The 24,233-nt window shown below is 31.6% G+C and overlaps 1 protein-coding gene across 2 annotated transcripts in view; it reads left to right on the forward strand.

The window, feature by feature from the left end:
* The window catches only part of Mdga2 (MAM domain containing glycosylphosphatidylinositol anchor 2), an 815,899-nt gene that overhangs the window by 716,066 nt on the left and 75,600 nt on the right, over positions 1 to 24,233 (forward strand). For both annotated transcript variants that reach the window (XR_012446173.1, XM_074068038.1), the window contains exon 10: positions 5,176 to 5,324. Coding sequence is in view for 1 of the 2 variants with exons in the window: in XM_074068038.1 (XP_073924139.1) it covers positions 5,176 to 5,324 (149 nt within the window). In the remaining variant the exon portion in view is untranslated. The remainder of the gene's footprint in view (positions 1 to 5,175; positions 5,325 to 24,233) is intronic.

The raw sequence follows: 24,233 nt of genomic DNA on the forward strand, positions 1-24,233 counted from the left end.
TATTTTCCAACTCAATGTAACCATTTTGAAAATCTTTCTGCAAAATACAATACCTCTACCATTATATACATTCTAAGCTACATTTTCTGCAACGCAGTTGTTTCTATGCATATATTTTAAGACTATTTTAAAAATCCAAGATCTGGATACAATCATGCATAATGTTTCAGAAATCACCTATTCATTTAGATAAGGAATGTAGTTCTAGGTTGGTTGAAGAGATTTGAACCGAAGCAATGTTGTATAAAAATAAAATTAGAATGCATTTTCATCATTTTGCTAGATGAAAAATGCCTGAAGTGTGAAAAAGACAAAAAAAATGCTACCAATTCTTTCTCCATTCAACCAGTAGATGTCATGTTTGGTTGTCAGAGCCTAGTACTATTTGAAGATATTTTCTTGGTGTTACAATGCTTCTTACAAGGGAAAGGTGAGTGTTATTAAGTATTATTGGCTCTGATATCACAGTAGAAAATTAAATGTGGGCTTTTAAGAATTATGAGACATATTTCTTTAGTGAAATCAGAACATATTTTTCCTTTTTAATAATTTTCCAAAGAAAATTCATTAAATGTATACTCTGAGATAGAAATAAGCATACATACCTACAAACATTACTCAAAATCATTTCTGATTGGAATTAGCTACTAATCAATACTAGTGGAGTATCATAACAATCTTTATTTCACCTCCTTTACCTAAGGTAGTGGAATTATTCAACTGAAATGAAACTTTAACTTCTTTAATTTTATGGATCAAAGTCAAAAATTGTAATGAATCTTACTGTGTTTGATTATTTATTTGTATCATCTTTCATGTGTCATTGCCATCTCTTTTCTGTCTCTAGAGTTCTTTATCTGTAATTTATTCAATTTATCTCTTAAAAATTTCTGAACTCATGTTTCATAAAGTTATTACATATGATTCACCCAATGCAAACAAAATAAAGTATTTTTAAAAACATGTTTGAAAGCTTTTGTAAATGTCAGAAATTAAATGTAAAAAAGGATTGTGGAATTTAAATAGAAAATTTGATCAATTTAGAATATTTGAATGACAATTAAACTGGAGCTTACTTTTTCATTACCTTGATGAACAAATTCAGATTATTCACAAGATCATGATGATCTTTTTTTTAACTTCAGAGTCAAACTATTTTGAGATACTTAAAAGTCCTTATTTAGGTAAAGAAACTTCCTAGACTGGTGGTAATTTTCATTTATGACATGCAGCCAATCCCCCCTGGCAGTCAGGTAAAAGTTGACTATACTAGCATATCTATCTGCTGAAATGCTTAGAATATGATTTCCTATCAGTATTCTATACCTCTCTGCCCAAATCCTCTCACTCTTGCCCCAGAGATCCAGGCTGTTGGATCAAAGAAGCTGCTGCCAGCCTCAGGGGAGGGAAAAACCAAAGAGGTATTTCTGTGATTCTAGAATTGGCTTTGATGTCTTTTGTTGTACTGACTTTGAGATAATTTCATGAGAGAAACTTCAGCCTTTTAAAACATTTTTAAATGTGTGTTCTGAATTCCCTTGCATCTGAATGACCTGTGGCATTTATAGTATATCTTGATTTCCAGGCCTTAACTTAGAGATGGATTCAAACTTATGCTTACTAAATTTGCTGAACCATCATTCTTTATAATGAATATATAGACTTGCAAAAGAAATAATTTCATGACTTTATGCCAAGAAATGCATTTACTATACTTGTAGTTAAATGTGAAAGCAACTTTATGCTTCATGAAATAAATTTTAATTGATTTTAAAAAGAAATACTTTCACAAGGCTGTGAGATAATTTATAAGTGATTGTTTCCCTATACTTGTCATATTTAATCTAAAATCAACTAAGGAATCACATCCAATTTGACAGTAGGCAAATACTTCATACAATGTAGATCAAGAATGAAAGATACCTTAATGCCCACCTCTTAGAAACTACCCAACTCAGCCCACCAAATGTCTATTTAAGCATTCACTGGATATCTCTACTGAAAAGAAATTCATACTGTACTGTCATTGCTAGAATATTTCTAGGTCAAGATATGTATCCTTCTAGTAAGCAGTCCCTATTATTCATCTTATTTCATAGTTCTAATAATATTTAATATGGATTTGTTCCTCTGTGATATAGTTTCAACTCATAGAAAGCTCTTTTTGTTCACTTTTGAGAGATTTGTTTTCTTTGTCATGATATGTAGGCCCTGGAAGGAACTTTATTTTTCCCTTGTTTTTCTTTGAATATGACATTCATTTTATTAAGAGGGTGCTACTTAGAACTGAATCTAAAAATCCATTGTTTCCTCCTTGGTTAAATACCAAAATCAACTCCCACACCCTGTAAAGAAGTACTTAGGTACTACTCTCTAATGAAAGTGATGTGGTTTTACATTTCTCACTGAACCAGCTCATTAATTCATTTGTACATATTGGATGTTTTTGTGTATGTGTGTGCATGTGCATGTGTGTGTGCGTGTGTGTGTGTGTGTGTGTGTGTGTGTGTGTGTGTGTGTGCTTTTTTGGTCCTGGCATTAAAGTTTAGAGTTTCCCTTATGCTGGGCAAGTATACTGCTATGAGCTACATTCCCAGGCCTGTGTGAATATTTTAATTAAAATCTGTTTCTTTCTTTTCAGCTACTGTTAAATTTACTTTCCCAATTCCATTTTGAGAAATTTTGTTCCAAGAGTAAGTTGTCAAAATAATTTGAAGTACCGACTGCTACATTCAGTGTATCTTTTTCCTATCGAGTTTTGCTGTTAAGTGTTATGAAGATGAATTTGTGCTATAATTTAGGAATAAGTGAAAATACTATGCAAAATTAAAGAACAAATGTGTATGATGGCTCTTTTCCAAAAAGAAGGCTCTTCTCCTTCTGTGGAGAGCTTTGTTTATGATTGGTAATCCATTTCATTTTAATTTATTCAAAGGACATTTTTTAAATGCATAAAATATTGGTTAGAGGACTTGGCCAAGTATTACCAAAATTCAGATATTTAATTCAGTGTATATAATTAAACCTGTCACCCATTGAATTCAATTCATCTAACTCTCTGGTGAAGCTCTTCAATGTAATAGAGACCAGTATTTCCATTCTTGGTGTTCAAAAATCCAACCTTAGTCATCTGTTGTAATTTGTTTTTATCAACTCTTTCAAAACCTTCCAAAGATAATAACTGACAATGAACCTGCAACACAGGTAAGAGAAGATTCTATACACATTGGGAAATGCAGAAAGACAAGTAATGTTAATTTCTAAAAAATAATAATAAATAGAAGACATGTTGAATGAGTGGCGATAAATATACAACTTTTTAACTTATACAGACAATTTCAAAGATTTGTAAAGCTATTTCAGGTTTGAGGAAATGTAAAAAATTTCCATGAAGAATTAGGCTGTACCTCTTCATTCATTATATCCCAATACTTAGCACAAGAATTAGGTATTTGCCAGTCTCTCCGTAAATATTGCTAAATTACTAAACAAACTTCTTATTGGTAATAAAAACTGATACTTCAGAATATCAAGACATTGAATCTGCAATTTCAAAGGGTCTGCACACTTTTCCTTAATATCTGAATAATAGCTCCTTAATATTGATCAATGTTCTTTCATTATTGTTGTTATTGTTCTGTAACTCTGAATAGCAATCAGAGAAATAATTTACAAAGAGCAATGATATTTATTGGGAAATAGCAGAGCACTGCAATTGGAGTACTTATGCCATAATAAACTAAGTGTGTGCAAAGAGGTTGACAAGAATAAGCTTTTAAAGGCAAGATGAGGAGTATCACACAAGGTATTTGGAATCAGTAATACTTGGCTAAGAATCAAAAACAAGGGTGGTGTCAGTCCAAGGTTAAACAGACAGTTGTGGAGAAAGATGGCCTTATAGAAGGAATTTCTGAATGAAGTTGCAGTGACCTTCGTGATACACCGCTGTTCTGGCAGAATCATTTATGAATCTTCTTATCAGAAATGTATATATGAGCTCTCCTCCTTCATAAGTTGTTAGTGATATTTATTCATTTTTAGGATTTATGGCTTGACAAAAGTGTCTCCATTTTGATTCTGACAACTTTCACAGTTTTGTTTTTCAGCGTTACTGTAGTTTGAACTCATGTCCTTGTGCTCACTAAGCGAGTGCTCTACTCCTTCAGTAATGCCCCGGTCCTTTTTACTTTGGTTATTTTTGAAATAGGGTCTCACATTTTTGTCAGGACTGGCCTGGACTGTGGTTGTCCTTTTCACATTTCCCACACAACTAGAATGACAGGTGTGTGCTGCCTTGGCCAGCATTTTTGTTGTTGCTGTGGAGATGGGATCATGTTTAATGTTTGGCCAGAGCTGGCCTTGAACCACTATCTTCTGGATTTCTGCCTCCTGAGTAGGTGAAATTACACACATGAGCCAATACATATATTCTTTCACAGTTTTAAGTTCAAACTTATTGAACAAAGCCAGAAGTAATATAAACAAATTTTTATTTTTGCTATTTTTTTGTCAAAAATTATACTTATTTGGACCTCTAAAATACTATATTTTTTGTTTTCTTCCTGTTCAGTTGTTGTTCGTCTCAGGTTTTTGTGTGGCTCTTATCTCTTCTCAGAACTCTTAACGCTGGCTTGCTCCAGTCCTCAGACCTTATTCTTCTCTCTGTTCACACTGCCTTGGTGATCTCATCACTCTCATGATTTTAAATTAAACTCTCTGTGTGCCTATGGTTAGCAAGGTGCTAACTCCAATCCTACATACTTCTGTATCACATACTAGCTGTGTTCTGTTATATGCTTGGTGTCTCCATTTATGTCAAATTGTTCAAAATTTATTACCTAAACTTCTCCCACCAAATTTAATTTTTCCATAGCCTTTCATTTCAGTTGATGGAAGGATTAAAGATCTTGGTTACAGCTAAGTCATCCTTCATAGTTCATATTTCTTATACTGCTCATCCAATCAGTTTTCTTCTATCTGTTCTCAAAACGGAGAGATTGATTAGATTTTAATTTTAAATGTTTAATTTGATTAGATTTTAATCAGTTTTCAAATAGAAGAATTACTTATGGAATGCAGAATAGAAAGTGAGAACATGGACAGAGGTAATAATAATAAGTACACTTAAAGTCTAATGTGTCATCATTCACATTTAAGCACACTTTCTGTTTTCAGGGAAGGCCTATGCTCCGGAATTTTATTATGATACCTACAATCCTGTGTGGCAGAACAGACATCGTGTATATTCCTATAGTCTACAGTGGACACAAATGAATCCTGATGCAGTAGATCGGATTGTTGCATACAGGTTGGGTATTCGACAGGTGAGAAACTCTATCCATGTATTTTATTATCCTTTGTGAAGATTTTTTTGCTATATTTTTTCTTACCATTTTGAATGGACTACATAATATACTGTCTTGTACCAAAGATAATATTACTTTATATAGATTACTCTGAATTCCTTATAAATCTTTAGAATTAATTTTAAGTATCTTCTATTATGACATCAAACATACTAAAGTGACATTCCCTTAGCTTTCTGATATCCTTCATCACTAGATATGCTTTAGAAATTATGTAGTATAGTGGCCACAAAAGGAACTTACTTAATTATGATGTTCTCACATTTTACCTGTACTGTATAATTACTTGTCTTGTTTCCTAAGAGGCTGGAAGACTCACCTATTTTTACTTGAATGGTTCAAAGTATATACAGACTGTTTCAAAATTAATTCAGTATGTTTGAAGAATGTAAATACTTTAGTCATTTGAGAGAAATGCTGAAACATATTTTCCTAAGTAGCTAAAGATTCTAGATAATGCAGAAAAAAAAGATCTTCTTTTTCAAATGATTCACTATCAAACTCACTTATCATTTATTACCATAAATGATGTCTTGAAGTTAAAGTAGATCTTTACATTGTTCTTTGCTAGAGAGTATACTGTCTGGGTGAATGTTTCAGCAAAATAAAATGTTTTTGAAGACAACTCTGTATTATGTATAGGTTTTCAAAGTGTGTGTTCCACTTCTTTAGCTAAATCATAGAACACCATTTTGAGTTGGTACAGTAGAATGGACACACTTTGCTTGGAGAAAGATTGACCAACCTTCATCAATCAATTCAACTGTTCTATTATATTCTTCTATCTTCCAAAGTTATAGGAAAAGACTTTGTAATACATCATTCAAATTAAGATACATTGTAAATTAATATTCTTACCCTCCTTGTTTTTAATAATCTCAGAAAAGTAAAAGAGCCTTTGCAAGTGAAAACATCTGGCATTTGATAATCACTGCTTTATTGTTGGAGTGCTCATAGGTCACTGATCCAGCAGACCTCCTGGACCATTGAGAAAGCTTCTCTCTAATTGTCACCTTATTTATTCTGTTCCCTGGGTCAGTCCAAATTCATATGAAAATTATTTGTTCTGCTTGTTCTAATTTGATTATTTTTCATGATATGGAAGATAAAAATAACAATAAAACTCACTGATAGGCATATTTCTTTTTCTTCTCTTAACATAGCTCATATTTTTTAAAAATCTTTTATATTTGGAGCATCTTAGAGCATTCTTGACTTTTCATAACTTACACTCTCTATCAAATCCTTGTTAAAATGCTTTATCATTTGCATTCATCTTTTATTATTATATACATATATATGTATTTGAATATATATTTATATATATAAATATTCAAATCCAAGAATTTAAGACCAAGTTGCTATTTGCAAAAAACAAATTGTTTTTCTTCTGTCATAGGTCTATTTTCAATGATAGGAGTCAGAAATTTATCTTTAGTCTCTAAATTTCTTCCTCAGCTATTTTTGTCTTTAAGTCTTTAGGTAACTTCCCATTATAATCTGAAGGGCTCCGTGTTTTAGGCCTGTGGAATTTATCCAAATCTGTTCTCTTTACTTATATGTCTCAAAATCTTTATTCTCATAGTGTCTCTGTTGCATATGCAAGTCAAAATCTTTTTGAGTAAGTGAAATTTAATAGAAAAATAGTCACCAGTGAAGTCTCTCCACCCTCAGGGTAGATTGTTGACAGAGTTAGAATTCCTCTCAAGAGGGAACTAATTCTTATTCATTTTTTTATCCATTATTAGCAAACTTTTCTGTACTTTTATTTTAGTTGTTTTTTTTTTTTTTGGCCAGGATTGCTTTGCTACTTTCCAATAACAACTCCTCTCTTTAAATTTTGCATTTCAGACATGAACATCTTCTCAGAATTCCCATCTTTACTTTTCCTGAGCATAGAAATGGTGATATGACTCTTTGATGTGCAATGACATACCCCAGTCACTGTGCTGATCCTTTTCAGCAATTTAAATAGACCTGTTGTCCTGCTTCTGTAGAATATATTATGTATATGAGATATGTGTATATAATTTCCCTTTACTACATTTTGTTAAAATAATGAATTCCAGACACACCTATGGCTTCCAAGTGTAGATAACTAGCCTCATCATTGTTTAACTTCATAACCTCAAGCATGTTTCTGATCATGTCTAAGCCCGAGTTTCTGTTGGATGAGTGAAAATGATGATACTGATGAGGCAGTTGGAGTGTGCAGTGGACGGGGTCCCCATTTCTCCTGCAGTCCAAGTGTGCTCTTGTGCAGGGCAATCTTGGCACAAACATTTCCAACAATCCTTACACTAATTTTTTAAATTAGTGGAAATTTTTAAGCAGTATATTTTAAGAACTTAATATGTCTCTTATTTTTATTATTAAATTTTGTTCAGTTTACCATATACCCTAGGCTATGATTTTCACAAAAAAATTCTAGACATTTTTTCACTATGCCTTTCTTGTTTTTATTTCAAACCTATTATCCTCCATAAGATCCATTTTGCTGATTCACATTTTTCTCTTCCACTTTTATCCTTAGTTTAAAGCCTTCTTGATTAACTTTGTAAGTGTGCTGCTAATTGAAATGCATGTTATCCATAAAAAAGAAAAGATATTTCTGGCGTTATAAACTAGGATCCAAACAAAAAGTACTTTCCCTCACTCAGTTATTAAATCTAACTTCTTCCTTGTCATAGTATTATTTTTGGGGTTTCTGTGTTCTTAGGATTTTCTTTTATATTTAGAAATAAATATTATTTTTCTAGGGTGCTTTCTTACAGTGCTGTGTTCTACTGAATAACTTTATTCAGATATTATATCTTATCATGGGATAAAAGCTGTGATGTATCTTTGGGGTTGCCTCAATGAAGAATAATATTCTTGTGCTGTTCTGCCAATGCGAACAGGAAGGTGATATTTACAGATGCAATGTAAGAAGAAAGAGGATGGGTGTCTACTTGTCTTTCTCTACTGCCATTTTACTACATTCAACCCTTGCATGAAAAATCTTCACATGCAAAATGCCTCAAGAAGCAGCAGTTCTCTGGAAGATTCACAAATACACAGAATTTTAGGATGATAGAGAAAAAGCATTTTATACACAATGAAATAGATGCACTGCTTTAAAAAAAATTCCCTCTTAATAATAGGTAACAGATGTATTATAGTAAATAAGCTTACTTTTCTTTCTCCTAGTAAATTTTGTTTACTTTTTTCCATTTTATGTGCTATTAGATATTAACCTTGTTTTCAGACACAATTTCAGCATTTAAAAAAATTAAACTGGAGAGCTGATCTTATTATTATTTTGATAATGATTTTTATACTATATAAATCTGACCTTATTAATTTCTCAAGTTTTCTCAGAATCTTGAGTTGATGAATTTATTAATTCAATCACCATAACTTGGATACTGTTTAAATAAACATGTTAAGAATGTAGCCAAAGCAACAACAACAAAAATATATACCTTTCCTTAATAATTATTGTTCAGGTATTTGATGGTGAGATCAAGTTTCCTTAAATAAATTATTAGTGTCAAATATTTATCAATTTTTATTTATTATTAATTTTTTTGTACTACTGTGGATTGAACTCAGGGCCTCATCTATTCTAGGCATGTGTTTTACCACTGAGCTACACTCTTAGCTCTATAACTATTTTATGATATTAAACTCATACTATTTTAGGCCAAAGGTTTATTTAAGCCTGTAGATCTATATGATTTCTTCTATCCATGAACTACCTAGCCTATCTTGTATAAAATACTTCCTCACTTAATAGCAAACATAAGTTTAATTACACAATTATTTGTATATTAGTTGAAATCTGAAAAAAAACCCAAATCTGATTCTTTAAGATGAATGTCAAATACAGTTATAAATACCCTGTTGTGTTTTTAAAGTTTCATTAAACTTTAAAGTTTCATTAAAGTTTAGAAACTTTGTTAGTCTTAAGTTAAATGTAATTATAAAATTGTTGTTCTGTTACTAAACCCATAGCTGGATGAGGTCACTAAACTGAATCAAACATTCTTTTCTTCTTTCAATTAAAATACTAGCTGATTCTTTTGGTTAAATTATAAGCTATATAATTAAATATGATGAGGAACGTTGTCTCAGAATTTTGGTATTGGCTTATTATTCAATTTTCTTACAAATTTTTTTGGTGTGTTTGAAAAAAGACTGACATTCTCAAAATCACTACTTTAAGAAACTTAAATATATGTGTGTGTGTGTGTGTGTGTGTGTGTGTGTATGTATATAATAAAAACTCCAAAATTAATTTGTGGAAAAAGTTTCTCAAAAGTTATGCTTTTTAGGCTCAACTAAGCAATTGTTTAATCTTCTTAGACAGCTACTAGCTCCCAATTATTTGCTTCGTCTGTTGCTTAAGAGGAAAGAGAAAAAGGTTATTTGCATGTCTGTTTTCTTTAGTATCTAAGGAATTCTGAACCAAGTAAAGCCATTTCTTATTTATCTGAATATACCAAACAATATAAGCATCATTTGAATCCATTTGAAACTTATGTAATTTGTTTCTAATAAAGGATTTTAGAGTTTTAAACCATTTTCTTTTCAAATCTGCCATAAAAGATGCCGAGTGAGTATGACTATTTAACTGTCATCTGTAGCAAGTAGGCTATTTTATTAAATATAGTACCAAATTGCCCCTCTTCTTGTATGCTGAACTCACAAGACATTAAAATGCTTATCCTGTTCATTGCTTAGCCATTCAGTCAATAAAACATTAAGAAAATCAATCCTATAACAGTAGGATTTTAAAAACAGAAGTATAATTCTCAATGTCATATTTTAAAAGTACTGTAATGGTATACAAAATGATATAAAAACAGGTTTGGGAGTGATAGTATACCTCAGTAATGGGCTAAGAGATAAGATCACCAAAATGGAAACTGTTAGTTTTACAGGTGTATTCCCAGGTTTGCTTCTTAGACAACAATCACTAATTAAACAATTATTAATGAAAAATTCAGTTTGGTGTAGGTGATTATTAGATGAAATCATTATTAATTTTGTACTGTTCTTCAAAGATATGACAGTAATGATTGAGCTACTGTTAATTTTTCCCACCAGTTAGAGCATATAAAGGTTCATTTATAAAAAAATCCATTGTTTTTTATTGGCTATTAAAGACTTATTATTTAATAGATCATATTTAATAAAAATTTATGAGTTTATTATATACATAAATAATAATATGATTGATAATTGTAGTTGTAAATTACTAAGTACCTAGTATGATATGTTTACTGAAAAGTCAGAAGAATTTGAATAGTGTGAAGGACTTCTTTATACTTTTACAAGAACGAAGAAGTACTAGTATGAATGATACAGTGTACACATATAAAAGAAAATGATAGACTAAGACAGAATGACATGAAAGTAATGCATGCACATGACTTAAGTGAATTTGAAAGATTTTTGTTGAGAGACTTTTGGAACCATTTGGCATGTGGTATTTAATGTAAGTCCAGGGAAATCTGTGGATGTTTGGTGACTAATACAGACTTTTTTGGTAAAGTTTTAAATCATGAATAAAATGGCATCTCCTATAGATTAATCTGATAATATTAAACAGATTTTGTTGTCTGTATTACAGTAGATAGAGACCACATTTGGCCAGATAGTTGATATAAGTACCAATGTTTTAGGTTGGATTAGTGAAAGGCGGGGAGGAAGAAAATTGAATTCAGCAAATATTGAATTTGGCAGAACTTGAATATTCATTTAATTCCAAGGAAACATTTTGAAAAGTAAAGTGATCTTATTTTCTCTGCCCTTCATTTCAAACTATCTAGTGAATGTTCTGGAAAGCACCTAGAAAAATAAGAGCGAGCACCAAGAACACAGAGAAATGTAAAGAAAACATTATGTAAATGGTCTCTTTGGCTCTGGAAAGAAAGAAAGCATAAGGCAATGGGCAAAAAGTGAAGTTAACATCATCTTCCAAATAAAGGAGGCTGTTCCTGTATGCTTTATTCCTGTAAATACTAACTACACAATGTATGTGTTAGGAAAGAAATGTGTATATGGCAAATTGTAAAGAATTGTGTAAGGTATGGCCCTCTGATGCAGATTGTTCTTTAAAATAAGGACTGCTTGTCTTGGAAAGCTCTAAAAAGTTTCTGAGGAGTTTTTCTTAATCTGTGCCCTTTTGTACAGATTTTATTCTTTTCAGTGATGCCACCTGGGAACATAAATTAAAATTTTCCTTTTCTTCACCCTGAATGTGATTGAAAATGAATGATCTTAAAGGGAATTTTGGAGAGAAAGAGTGTTAAATTATTGACAAAAATAAGATACTGAATCAAAGTTTTCAAGTATGACTGTATTTCCAAACTTGCACACAAAACATAGGTATTTTATCTAGGAATGTGCTGGTTGAACTTGAGTGGACATACCTCTTGGATGTGTAAGTTTCAGGTTAATAGGACTAAAGTTGAGAACCAAAGTTGACAAAAAATATGGAAGGATAAAGTTACTGGATGAACATAGTGGTGTGATAGTTACACAAAGCAAGGAGGAGTTGAGAAATAGGAAAATCTGACATTTTAAAGCTAACTAAGGAGAGTTTGCCAGTGTCTCTATGTGTGGAAGGGTAGTATTTGTACTTTTAAACAAGTATTTAAAAGATTTGGAAGTCCTGAATATTGAAAATACCAAATACTATCAAATCATGGTTTATTTTACTTAAAGTAAAAAAAAAATTAGTGGTTAAGAAGGGGATAGGAAGGAAAAATGCCACAGGTTCTAATATTATTCCAATGTCAACAGATTACAAAATTTATTAAATTGACCTGAGTTATCCTAGCTATCCACTTGAATCAATACTTTACTGAAAAACTGAAGACTGACTGATGTACATATTTTCTTGGAAGAAAGAACACTTCTTAAATGTCTAATCTATTTTCTTAAGTCTGTAAATATATGGTTATTATGAATTATACTACTTTGATCCATGTCGAGGAAACTATAAAATTGGCCAATATATATTCAATCTTATATGACTTGATCTGCAGAGCTCAATGCAAAAGTCATTCATTCAACTACATTTAAGAAAAACTAAAAAGATCAAAGCTTGAAATAAAGCATGGAGTTTGTATTAACCATCATTATTTTTATCAGTTTCCACATTCTGCAAGTTACTTGTTTGAATACAGGTTTACATATGAATTTATTTTATTTATAAACTGAATACATTATTTTGTCTTACAGCAGTGATTCTGAAACTTGAGTGTTCAACTCTCCAAGGCTTCTTAACTAGTTGTTGATTCAATAGACCTGGGGGAGGGACAAAAAGTTATATTTCTAACAACTTCCTACATGATATGGAGATATCTGGCTGGCACTTCATTTTGAAATTCACTATTTTATTTTGTTATGCTACTATGAATAGACTGAGATCAGACTCTATCTTCATCTTTTCCTTTATTCATCCATTAACATTTTTCAATGATCTTGATATACAAACATTACTATAAAATACACTTTAAGCACCATGGTCAAAAAACATTTCTGAAAAAAATAAATTTAAAATGTTTATGTTAAGTTGGTGACTATTGATTTTCTTTCTCTTTTTATTTTCTTTTTATGGAGTTGGAGATGAAATTCAAGGCCTCATGGATGCTAGGCACATGCTCTACCCCTGATCTACAACCGTCTCTGGTTATTCTTTTCTTACCAGAGTTTTGCATCTCCCTGTTATAATTGCATTGATGCACTTCCAAGATCACTGATTACTAAAATATCAAAGTTCAGAATTAACATAATAGAGTGAGAACTATTCTGGATGCAAGTATTTTCTTTTCTTATGGGCAAGGTATGCATGGTTCTTTGGGGTTATATTTGTACATATTTGTAAGGATTATTTTTGAGTAATCTGTTATTAAATTATTAAAAGCTGTAATATGTGTAAACTAAAATTTGCATTGAGAAATTTCCTCATGATTAATTTGTGCTTTGATAAGTAGCATAGCTCATAAATACAAATTTTCCGCACTACCCAGATCTATTAACAGCTGGTTTAGAAGGCCTATAGACAATTTGGATGAACCCTCAAGTTTGAAAAGCACTGCTATAAACAAAGTAGTATGTTCATTTTATAAAAAGATATAATAAATAAAATAAATGCTTAGACTACAAATTTATAATAAGCCTATATTCAAATAAGCAACTTATACTGTGGAGACCTGAGTGTGAGGTATCAAAACTCTAAAATCTTTAAGTTCTTATATTTCAAGAAGAATAAGTAATTGTTGTCAGTAAGTTTGAATTGATTATCACTTTCAACTGCTTTAAATTTTTTAAGTTATAAATTACAGTTAGTTTAGCGCTATCATATTCATTTGTATTTCTTTAAGTTTCTTAAATTATGCTAAACAATGAAACCATTAATTTTTTACAATATTTTTATACCAAAAACATGACCATACTCTGAGTTAAAATACCTAAAGGGCCAGAATAATGTTTGCTTTTGAATAAGATTCTAATAAAATTGCAAAATACCTGCTGTGTACAATTGCTCGATAATGGATTGCTGTTTTCCAAGCTTCTGTTCTCTGAAGATCAAATAAGAAATGCAAAAAAAAAAAGGCTAGAGAATGTTTAAGTCACTTTACAGTACTTGGAGTATTGAAAACCATTTTTGAAAGAAAAGAAACAATAAGTCAGATATAAATTTGAAGGTGAAAGTTTGACTATCATAGACATCACCTCTTTTAATAGCTGTGCTTGAAGCATATATATTATGTAGTCTGACATTAGTCCAGGTGATTTGCATGTGCTAACTTTCTTAATGCAATGAGACACATGCAATTATTTTCACCTTACGTTTGGGTTAAGAAGCTCACCCAAGATCAGATAGTTAAGTACAAGATGAAGCACAGATTTAATCCCAAGCCATCTGGCTTAGAGTCTGACAAATGTAATTCAGCTGAGTACCATCTAATAGCCTGGTCCCTCTTCATTATCTTTTACTTCATTTCTATGGGTTGACTTTACCTTTTTTTTCAATTTATCATGTAATTATTGCTTATTGAGATTTTCTACCTTTTTTGGCAGAAAAATGTTGCTATTCCTATTTTAGTTGCTTTTCATAGTTCAATTTAAATTACATATTTCTATATTCATAAATACATAATTACATAATGAAGTATTATATTTTTATTCCTTTAATATCTGCTGCACATGGGGATATAGCTGCTTTACAATTTACCATGTATATATTTTGTATAAAATTTTTGCATATAAGGATACATTTTCTTTAACTTGTTATTATACAAGTCATTAAATTATGGTACAATATTACATCTCAGAATTTGTTTTTTCTAATGATGGAAGTGGATGGATAAGAGAGAATAGTGCTTATTCTGAAAAAATATAAAACATATGAGGAGAAAAATTACCAAGAGGTCATTACTATCTAGTATGATAGGTGCCATAATAAGTGGAAGATAAGATATCATGGAAGAACATTGAAGGGGAACCAAAGGTAACTTTGGGAAGTCAGGAATGCTGACAAGAAATGCTAGCAAGCTGCCACTTAAGGGATGGGTAGAAGTCACCCAGATTGAGAGGCACACAGGCAATAAACCTGTGCTGGACCAAAGACATCATGGTAATTTTGAAGAACTGAAAATAGTGCAATATATAAGGATCATCATGCAGGAGAGAAGGGAAGAAATCAAGTTAGAGAGATGAAGGACAAAGAACATGAAAGGCTGCATGAGCTGTCACGTAGGAATTCATCTTTGCTTTGAGAAGTGAGAGACACTGAAGGGGTCAAAACAGGGGAGTCAAACAATCACTACGGTGACGTAAAATTAGTAGGAGAGAAGTTTTGAGATAAAGCTGTCGTGCTTCAAATTAAAGACCTGAGTCAATGATGCTGCATTGGGTATTGGAAAGAAATAAATATGGCAAAATCTGTAGGATTTGATGATTGAATGGAGAATAGGGTAAGGGAGGGAGCAAGACAGCAGGGATGGAGATAATGTTCATTACTTACGTGCTCATTGTCTTAACAAAATCTTATGTCAAAACATTCCAATATTTGTTGTGTTATATGTAAAGAATAGATCCTTTAATATTATTATTTATATTAAAGAGGAAATGAAATGTTATTTGGGTGATAGGCAAATATTTTCAAAGAAAAAGGAGTGATAAAATTTAAAATAAAAATCTGCGGGAAGTTTTAAGTTACAATATACAATAAATATATAAATGTACTTAGGCAATTCTTTTGCATTCTAAAGATCATAGAAACTTCTTCAGAAATCCATGAATTAGGAAAATAACACAAGAAAAACTCATAAGTAGTTTTATTATATTTAAAAGGCATCTTTTGTACAAAGAGAAATTAATTTTGAATATACTGTGTTTATAGAGCAATGACAGCTCCTAGATTTAAAAACACCCTAGAAGAATTTTTAAAAATAATATGTTCATTTTAAATGTATTTTTAAAATTTTTGCATTGCTTCCTCTATAATTTTTACATTACCCTTTCCTCATGTTAGGAGTTATCTTTACAATATCAATTGTAGATGGAAGGTAGCTGTTGAAACAGGCACCGGCTCTTAAACCCTTCTTTTGGAAGGGACACATAACACTTCTACTCATAGTTCCTTGACCAAAACAAGCCCCATTTCTTGATTTGAGTTCAACAGGACAAAGTACTATCCATGTTTGTGTGAGGCATGACAGAACCTAACACTGAACAACTGCAATTCCAATATCTGCCTCTCTGATCAGCAATATTTGATTAAATATACTCATACCATTTGCCTTTCTGCTGAAAACATAACATCAATAAGATCAACTTCTTAAGTTACTTCTAGAATACTAAATACTAAAGCCAAAATTTGATTATGAAGTTATCCCATTTATTTAAAATGATGGAAATATCTGTAAAGAACTCAAAGGAAGTCAATAAATGTCTTGTGAGTGACTGAGTTTTAAATATATTATTAAAAATATCTTTTGTCTATCACAATAAATGCAAAAGAACAATAATGTATGAAAGGTGTTCCTGCAACCATAATTTTCTATGATTCTTCTTTTGTAACTAGATGTTACAAACGATTAGATGTACATGTGAAAATATCTGAACCACATAGAAAAATATTCATGATGTCATAGAACATGTAATCTGTTAGCAAACAGAGAAAAAATTAATCTGTAGAATAATTTAAGGAAGTGATTAATGTTATATAACAGAACAGAGATAGAGGTAAAACTGGTACCATTAAAATCCATCCTGTACAGAATGAATGAAAACTCCTATTGAGGCAAGTCTTACTGTTCCTACTACTTCATTTAGAGATGATATTCAGCCCTTATCAGTTCCATCCTAGGGAAAGAATGAACCCAATTTGGAATAATCAAGCACCTTGGCTAAAATGAAGTAATAATAATTTATCCTAGATTTACTTGCCATCTTATTCTTAAAAATCAAATGACATAAACTAACCTAAATATTTTGCAAATACATTTGCAAACCTAAATCACATCCAAGAATAAGAAAAAAAGTTTCAGAGTTCAAATACAATTTAAATATATATATTTTCTATACACTACATATTGGAGATATATTATGTTTAGTGGATAAGTAAAAAAAAAAAAACTACTGACAACTTACAAGACAGAACACTTGCAGAACAATAATGCGTATATTCTATGCCCACTTAGTAACTATTGTCTGTCAGAGATTTATGTTGGCTTTAGTTACTTAGATACCTGCAAATAAAGATTAATTATCCTTCCCAACCAAAAGGAAATTTTAGGGTTTTATTTTGTTTTCATTATCTAATTTCCAAAGAATTCTTTAAATATGATTTCTTTAACTTTTGTCAAGAATCAGAATTTATGCTTATGGACTTTTTTCTGTTATTGAGCTATCAGTTATATTGATGCTTACAGCATCTAGCAATCAAAGGACTCTGGCCTACTATATTTTAGTACCATTTTGTATAGCCAGTTAATAACTTGATAAATTGTTATGCTTAAGAATATTATCTGCTCTTGTTTCAATCTACTTACATTTCCTTGTACTTTTAATGGGTATGGTTTAGTGTGCATAATAATACAAAGTGCTATCTATAATTATGAGTGAGATATTTTGCATGTGGCTTCAAACTAATAGAAGTGTAAAATGGAATTTGGAAACACATGAGTATGTTTTCCAAAAAAACATACTTTTTGAAACACAATTTTATTCATGTTCATGGAAAGGCCAGTACTTAATATTCAAGAATTTCAAGAAGTCCCATCTGCTTTTTCCACTCTTGAGATTGCACCATGGGAAATTTCCTTGAGTATCTGAAATATTTTCTATCCTTTCTAGTCTTGTAAAAGTGAGTCCTCAAGAGAAAATGAAATCTTGAGCTTTTCATCTAAGTTAAGAAATTATGTCACTAAAAAGTCACAAGTACTGGTATTGAAATGAAATGAGATAGAAGATAGCCGTCTAAGCACAGAGGAGAGTCTTTTGGGTTATTTAAATTTTGCTTGGTTATCTATTTGCATAGGCCTGTCCCCACATGGTTTCTTACTTTGTCTCAATAGACATGTGAGTTCCACACGCCCTCTCACAGCTGTGGAGAGTCACACTTATTCTCAGTAATTGCACATAGATTGCCTCACTTCCGAGGATGGGATGTGGCCTTCCAAGGGTGCACGTGTGAATTTCCTAAGAAATAAGTTATTCTAAGACCCAGAAATTGAATGAGCTTTGGGGGAACTCCCTTTGCCCAGTGTTTCTGGTCCTTTCATTTATGAGATTAAGGACTATTTAAGGACTATATAGGTTTTCATTATTTATAGGCTTCTAATTCTTTAGAAGAAAACATACTGTGTAAACAGCAAAAGATTCTACTATGTGTGTTAGAGATGTTCCAAAGATTTGCGGAATGGGCTGTAACTTAGTAGTAGAAGGCTTGAGTACATCAGAGAGGATCTGGCTTTCTTCTCCAGCATCACAAAACAAATGAACAATAAGAAAATAATCATGAAAATAAGTGGCTATAGTAGGAATTCTCTCAAATACTCTTAATACATTGGAATACTCATGAATACTTCCTTTAGGATTCCTTATCTGTGAATTGTATTATACTCAGATACTGCTGGGCCTCACCAAAGGCACAGATAACTATATATTATTTTGTGGATCAGGCCCAATTTTTCTAATTAGCATTTTTATTATGAATGCTAGTGTTAATAATAATAATAGCCCTGCTAACTTTAACTTTGCAACAAAATATTTCAAAGAAAATTCTACCAAATTTAAATCTTTCTCTAACAAAATGTGTGCATTGAGACCATCACTATTTATAAAATAATTATATTCACTCAACATTTTTTTGTATATATATATTTTTTATTATTCATTTATTCACATGTGCATACATTGTTTGGGTCATTTCTCCCACCTCCCTCCCCACCCCTTCCCCCTCCTCCCTCCCCCACCCCTTCCCCTTCCCCCCTCAAAAATCTTCTTTTTAGTTGATATAATTTATTGTTACCTTTATTTTATTTTTAATTACACTAAAACAAACACTTGTATTTATTCAGTGGGGTACAATGTGATGTTTTGATATATGTGTACATTGTAGACTGATCAAATCAGAGTATTCATAATCGTAAATGTTTATCATTTCCTTGTGGCGATAACATTTAAAGTCCTCTTAGATTATCTTAATTATATATTAAACTATAGTTTCTTCAAGTCAAGTAACTATAGTTACCTTTTTTGTGGAACAGAATACCAGGATTTATTTCTCCTACTTAATTGTAATTTACAAATTAAAAATTATTTTCAAATATATTCTGGATCTAGCAATTCTATGAACATACATAGAAATTGCTGTATGTAAAGCTGCTTGATTTCATTTCAACTTCAAGAAACTTGCTTGGAAAATAAGCTATCATAATAAGTAACCAAATAATACTTACTTAATAAGCAAGGACACAAGATAAAGTAGAAATTTTTATGTTGGAGTGGGTATTCCAACATGCCATATATCACAAATGATGTTACAGACACATATATTAGATTAATAATAAGTTCAACTAGGCTTTCTGGAAAATATGTAAATTAAATCGGTTATCTGACATAGAAGCTTTATAATAGAGATTAGGAAGGGAAATGTTTTAATTAGAAATAGCATGAAGTTTCAAGTCAAGTATAAGATTGGTTAAAATTAGAAAATAAACCTTTGAAGCACAGAATAAAATTTAATATTTGGGGGTAGTAAAAAGTCAAAGCATATAACCAATTGCAATTTTTATCTATAAAAGCTGCACTAAGCTAACTCTGCCCTAAGAGTAAAATTAGAATGATATATTTCTTTAAATCAAGCCTTTCATTTCCTTTGAAATCTATTCAAAATTAGAAATTAACCTGTACAACCAAAAAGAGAAACATTAATTCTTCCGTGTATTTAGCTGAGTGTGTGTATTCTCCACTGCATTAGCGTCTGCAGCAAATGAAGAATTGTCATGTCAAGTAGTGCTAATCTTGAGAAAATGCACACTTTGTCGCAAAAAGTTAAATAGCATCACCTTGAACATAAAGCAGATTCTTCGTCATTATTAGTTGAGAGTATAAGAATTTCATGGCCATATCTGAAGTGATAGACAGAAGAAACTCTTGTAGTAGCTCTTGTATTATATACATTCTGCATCAATACAGTGGCATGTCCCTTGTGGTTAGGTGGCTTGAAAAAATAATATGCCTCAATTCTAAAAAATGACTCTTAGTGCAGCAAGTGTTTTAGAAGAAGGAATAGATGTTTTCTTCAATAAACATAACTTATGTGTAATCAAGCATATATTAGAAAAGTCAAAGCATCTTTTAGAAAAGATTTTAAAAAAGTAAATTCTGAACATAGTATCTCCATGTATTTATGGAGGAAGAAAATAGATCTGGGGGGAGGCAGAACTGGAGGTCATACATTTGTAAACGTTACTTATTTTAAAAAGAGGCTTGAGACAAATATGATAAAATATCAAGAGTTTTATCATTTGAATAAATGCATAGAAATTTTTTCTATATTCTCTCTATAATGCTTCAGTTGAACACTTTTTCCATAGCATTAAAACTATTTTCAAATTGAGATATTTCTATGATTCAGAAGTTTAGTTTCGTTACTACACAGTGTAATTAATGACATTCATGCCCTTCTAGCAAATGTCAGCTAGCTCCATTATTAATAGGAAGGAAGGGCTAATAATAGATTATGATACACTGTTAATACTTCATCCCATAGGATTAGACATGCCACACACAGTTCAAATGCTCATCAATTGCCAAAATGAATTTTTAAAACATCTTTATTTAACAAACGAGAAAAATGCAGCCCCTCCCCGTTTTTATGTGCCTAGTAAAAGCACCTAGTTGGTGATAAAAAGATGCAATGTATATCTACTTCAAAACATCAAGCTATATGCCTTAAATACACTCAACCCCCTATTTGTCAACTATACCTTAATAAAGCTGAATATTTTTTTGAAAGAAGTAAAATTCAAAGAACCAGATTTAGCAATTTAACCACCCTGAAGTCTGTTGAATTTAAGATATTTCAGCTCAGTTATATGCCTTTCTCTCCTGAATCTTCACTTAATATTGTTTAAAAATGCCTTCAAGTTATTGTGGAAAAATACTAGTAATATGCGAACTACATTACAGCTTAAAAACTATCTTTTAAAAAAGTATAGGGTGATACAACACCAAAAAGTCATGCTTGAAATAGAAAAACAAAATAATATGAAAAAGCACTCCACATCATTACAAGTCTAGAAAGGTTCGTGAAGAGTCATATCTACTACTGCAAAATCCAACATAAGTGCTAAGGAATTATATTGAAAACAATATGAAATGTTTCTTTCTGCTAGAATTTCCTTAGCTACTTTTTCTGATTTATTTGTCTGCACAATACTTACCATTCCTTTCATATTCCACATTTAATGTTACTGTGTTTGTTTAACGTTCATTTAATAAATGTATTAGGTTAGTGTTGTTTTCCTGAAACTATAATGCTAGTTGCTAGTTTGTGAGAACTGAGCATTTTTCTTTTAATTTTATTAATAATGTTGGATTTTCAGTATTCATTCCTATTATCTGGACAGAGGATTTTATATATGGTCTAGAAATGCCTGACATATAATAATCAATTAGTAAGTACATTTTAGTAAATTAAATGGGATATGATAAACAATATTCTACTAATTGTCACTTTCACGGACATTGGGAAGTGAAAATGTAGTAATAGCATTCAACTGTTAAAACTATTTCAAAATGGAGATCTGCACGACACTGCTGAAAAATGAACTCAAATTAACTTAAAAATAGACACATTTATTTATGTGAAGGTATACGTGTTCCACATTTGCATATAATGTACATAAAACACTTTTTTACAAGCAAGGAAAAAGAGAAGGCAAATAATGTCATGCTTACGCATGACACTAACATCCAGGCAGAGGGGAAGAGAAAGAACGAGGGTTTACCAGTGACATCTGTATGTAGACCTAGTGATACCTGTCTGTGCTCTACAAAGCCATTGCTTAAAACCCTCCACTGCACAAGGCCACTTTGTTCATGAGGAGGAGTGATTAGGATCCCTACTCCAGCCACAGTTTTTCCCTGTTTAACTTTACTTCAAGTTTATCCACAGTTTTTCAGTCAAGATTGATAGGCCAAGATGATCCTGAGAAAGCTCCAGCCTTAACTCACCATCTCTGTATTCTAGAAGTGAGCCTCAGCACGAAGGGGAAGGGAAAGGTATGAAGAAAGCTTTCAGAGTGTCCAGAAACGTGGAGGGCATTGCAGATTGATAAATTTGCACTTACAGTAACATAGAAGCATGGATTGAGGGGATTTTGGTTTTCTTTTATTCATTGTACTATCTTCAATACCAAGAGCTGCAATTTGCACATAGAAGTTGTGCAGTAAATGTTAGCATGGGAGAAGCTTCCCCCCACCCTTTGGCAGTAGCGGGGTTTGAACTCAGGCCCTTGCACTCTTCAGCCATACCTCCAGCCCTACTAGAAAATTTTTTGATATTTTAAATTTTTTCTGTAACAATTTTTTATATGTGTGTCTTACCCTTCAGTACTTTGCAAGTTTTTTCAAAGAGTTTATGTAGAATTGTACAGAGAAGCTCACCAGTTGTAATACACTCACTTTGGGAATACTTGGGAATATGGTATGTGTTTGTGTGTGTGCACATGTGTGTGCAATGCTAATTTATCATGTGTAGCTTTGTAACGGCACAATCAAGATGCTCATCATGAGAATCTAAACACCACTAATTTCCTCTCCAACTCTGTAAGTACATTTTATGTCATTTAATATACAAATTGAATGATGCAATATCAATTTAAATTGACTTTATTCCATGCAGCAGAATTTCCTTGAGATTCATCCAAATTATAGCCTGAATCAATATTCATTCCTTTGTGGTTGAATAGTAATATGTGGTATGGAAGTGCCAGTTTGATTAACTATTCTCTCTTTGGAATATATTTGAGTTGTTAAAGCATTTTTCCTGTTATGATAAAGTTGCCGTGAACACTCATGTGTGATTTCACATGCAGAAACAATTTTAATTTCTGTGGCATGATGCCCAACAGTGTAATTATTAAGCAGTGTACATTAAGCTCATTTTTAGCTTAAAAGGAACAGCCAAACTATTTTACAGAGTAGTTTTACCATTTAAACTTCCATCAGAAATACACGTATAAATGAGTTTCTGTACATACTAGGATTTAGTGTTGTCAGGATACTCATTTCAACCATTCTGATAGATGAGTATTATATCCTATTTGGTTTTAATTTGTATTTCACTAATGGCTAATGAAATCAAACACCATTTCATGTGCTTATTTACCATCTGTATATATTCTTCAGAGGTACATCTCTGACTATCTTAGACATTTTGTAAAAACATGAAGTTCTTTTAGTTCTAGAAAATTCTGGCATGATATCATCATGTACTAAGTCTTTTAAGTTTAGTTTTCTTATCAAGCATAGGAATCCTGACAGTTTTATTTCTTTTCTACATATTTTAACAATATTTTACCATTTCTAATCCATACTTACAGCCTACTAATTATGTCAAACAATTCTGGATTTGACTTAATCTGGTTCAAAATTTTTTCTTAAGCTCCATCTATTTTGCCATTCAATAGTCTATTTGGTTCTACAGTGTACTTTTTATTGTAATTCTCAAGCCTTTTAAACCTACTTTTCTTTCAATAAATATTAGGAAAATCGCTTTCGTTTTCCCGCAAATAGTTTTGTTGATTTTAAATTCTTGTCCTGCATTTGGATTAAGAATTTATCATTGATTTCATCCTCATCTGTTATAGGTTGTTTTCTTTATCTTTATTTATCATGGTTGAACTCCTCCATGAACAGCACCCATTTTTCCTGGTGAGTATGAATTGTTTTGCCATGGTCTGGGATAGGAGTATGTGTGAGATAAGCTGAAGTTCAAATCATAACTTCTTTCCAACTCCTTGAGTTTGAGAATAAAATAGAAAGTGGATGGTACAAAGTAAGTCAGTTCAGAATGTGGTCCTTAGCATTGCAAACTGGGCTTGACTCCTTCCCTTGGATTCTCTGACCTCTCAGAATGTACTTTATCTTTGGGAATGCCCCTTACATGTAATGATTTTAAGGAAAAGAGGAGTTGGAGGAAGAGAAAACACTCAGATTGACAATTGGCCTGTAAATGTTCTCTACTCCTGACCTGTTACCTGATATGATTTTTTTGTTTGTTTCTCTGAAGGAAAAACTTGAACAATGAACAATCATAACAAAGATGAGAGAAATAATAAAACATTATCT

This window comes from Castor canadensis, chromosome 3 (genome assembly GCF_047511655.1).
Source record: "Castor canadensis chromosome 3, mCasCan1.hap1v2, whole genome shotgun sequence".
NCBI lineage: Eukaryota > Metazoa > Chordata > Mammalia > Rodentia > Castoridae > Castor > Castor canadensis.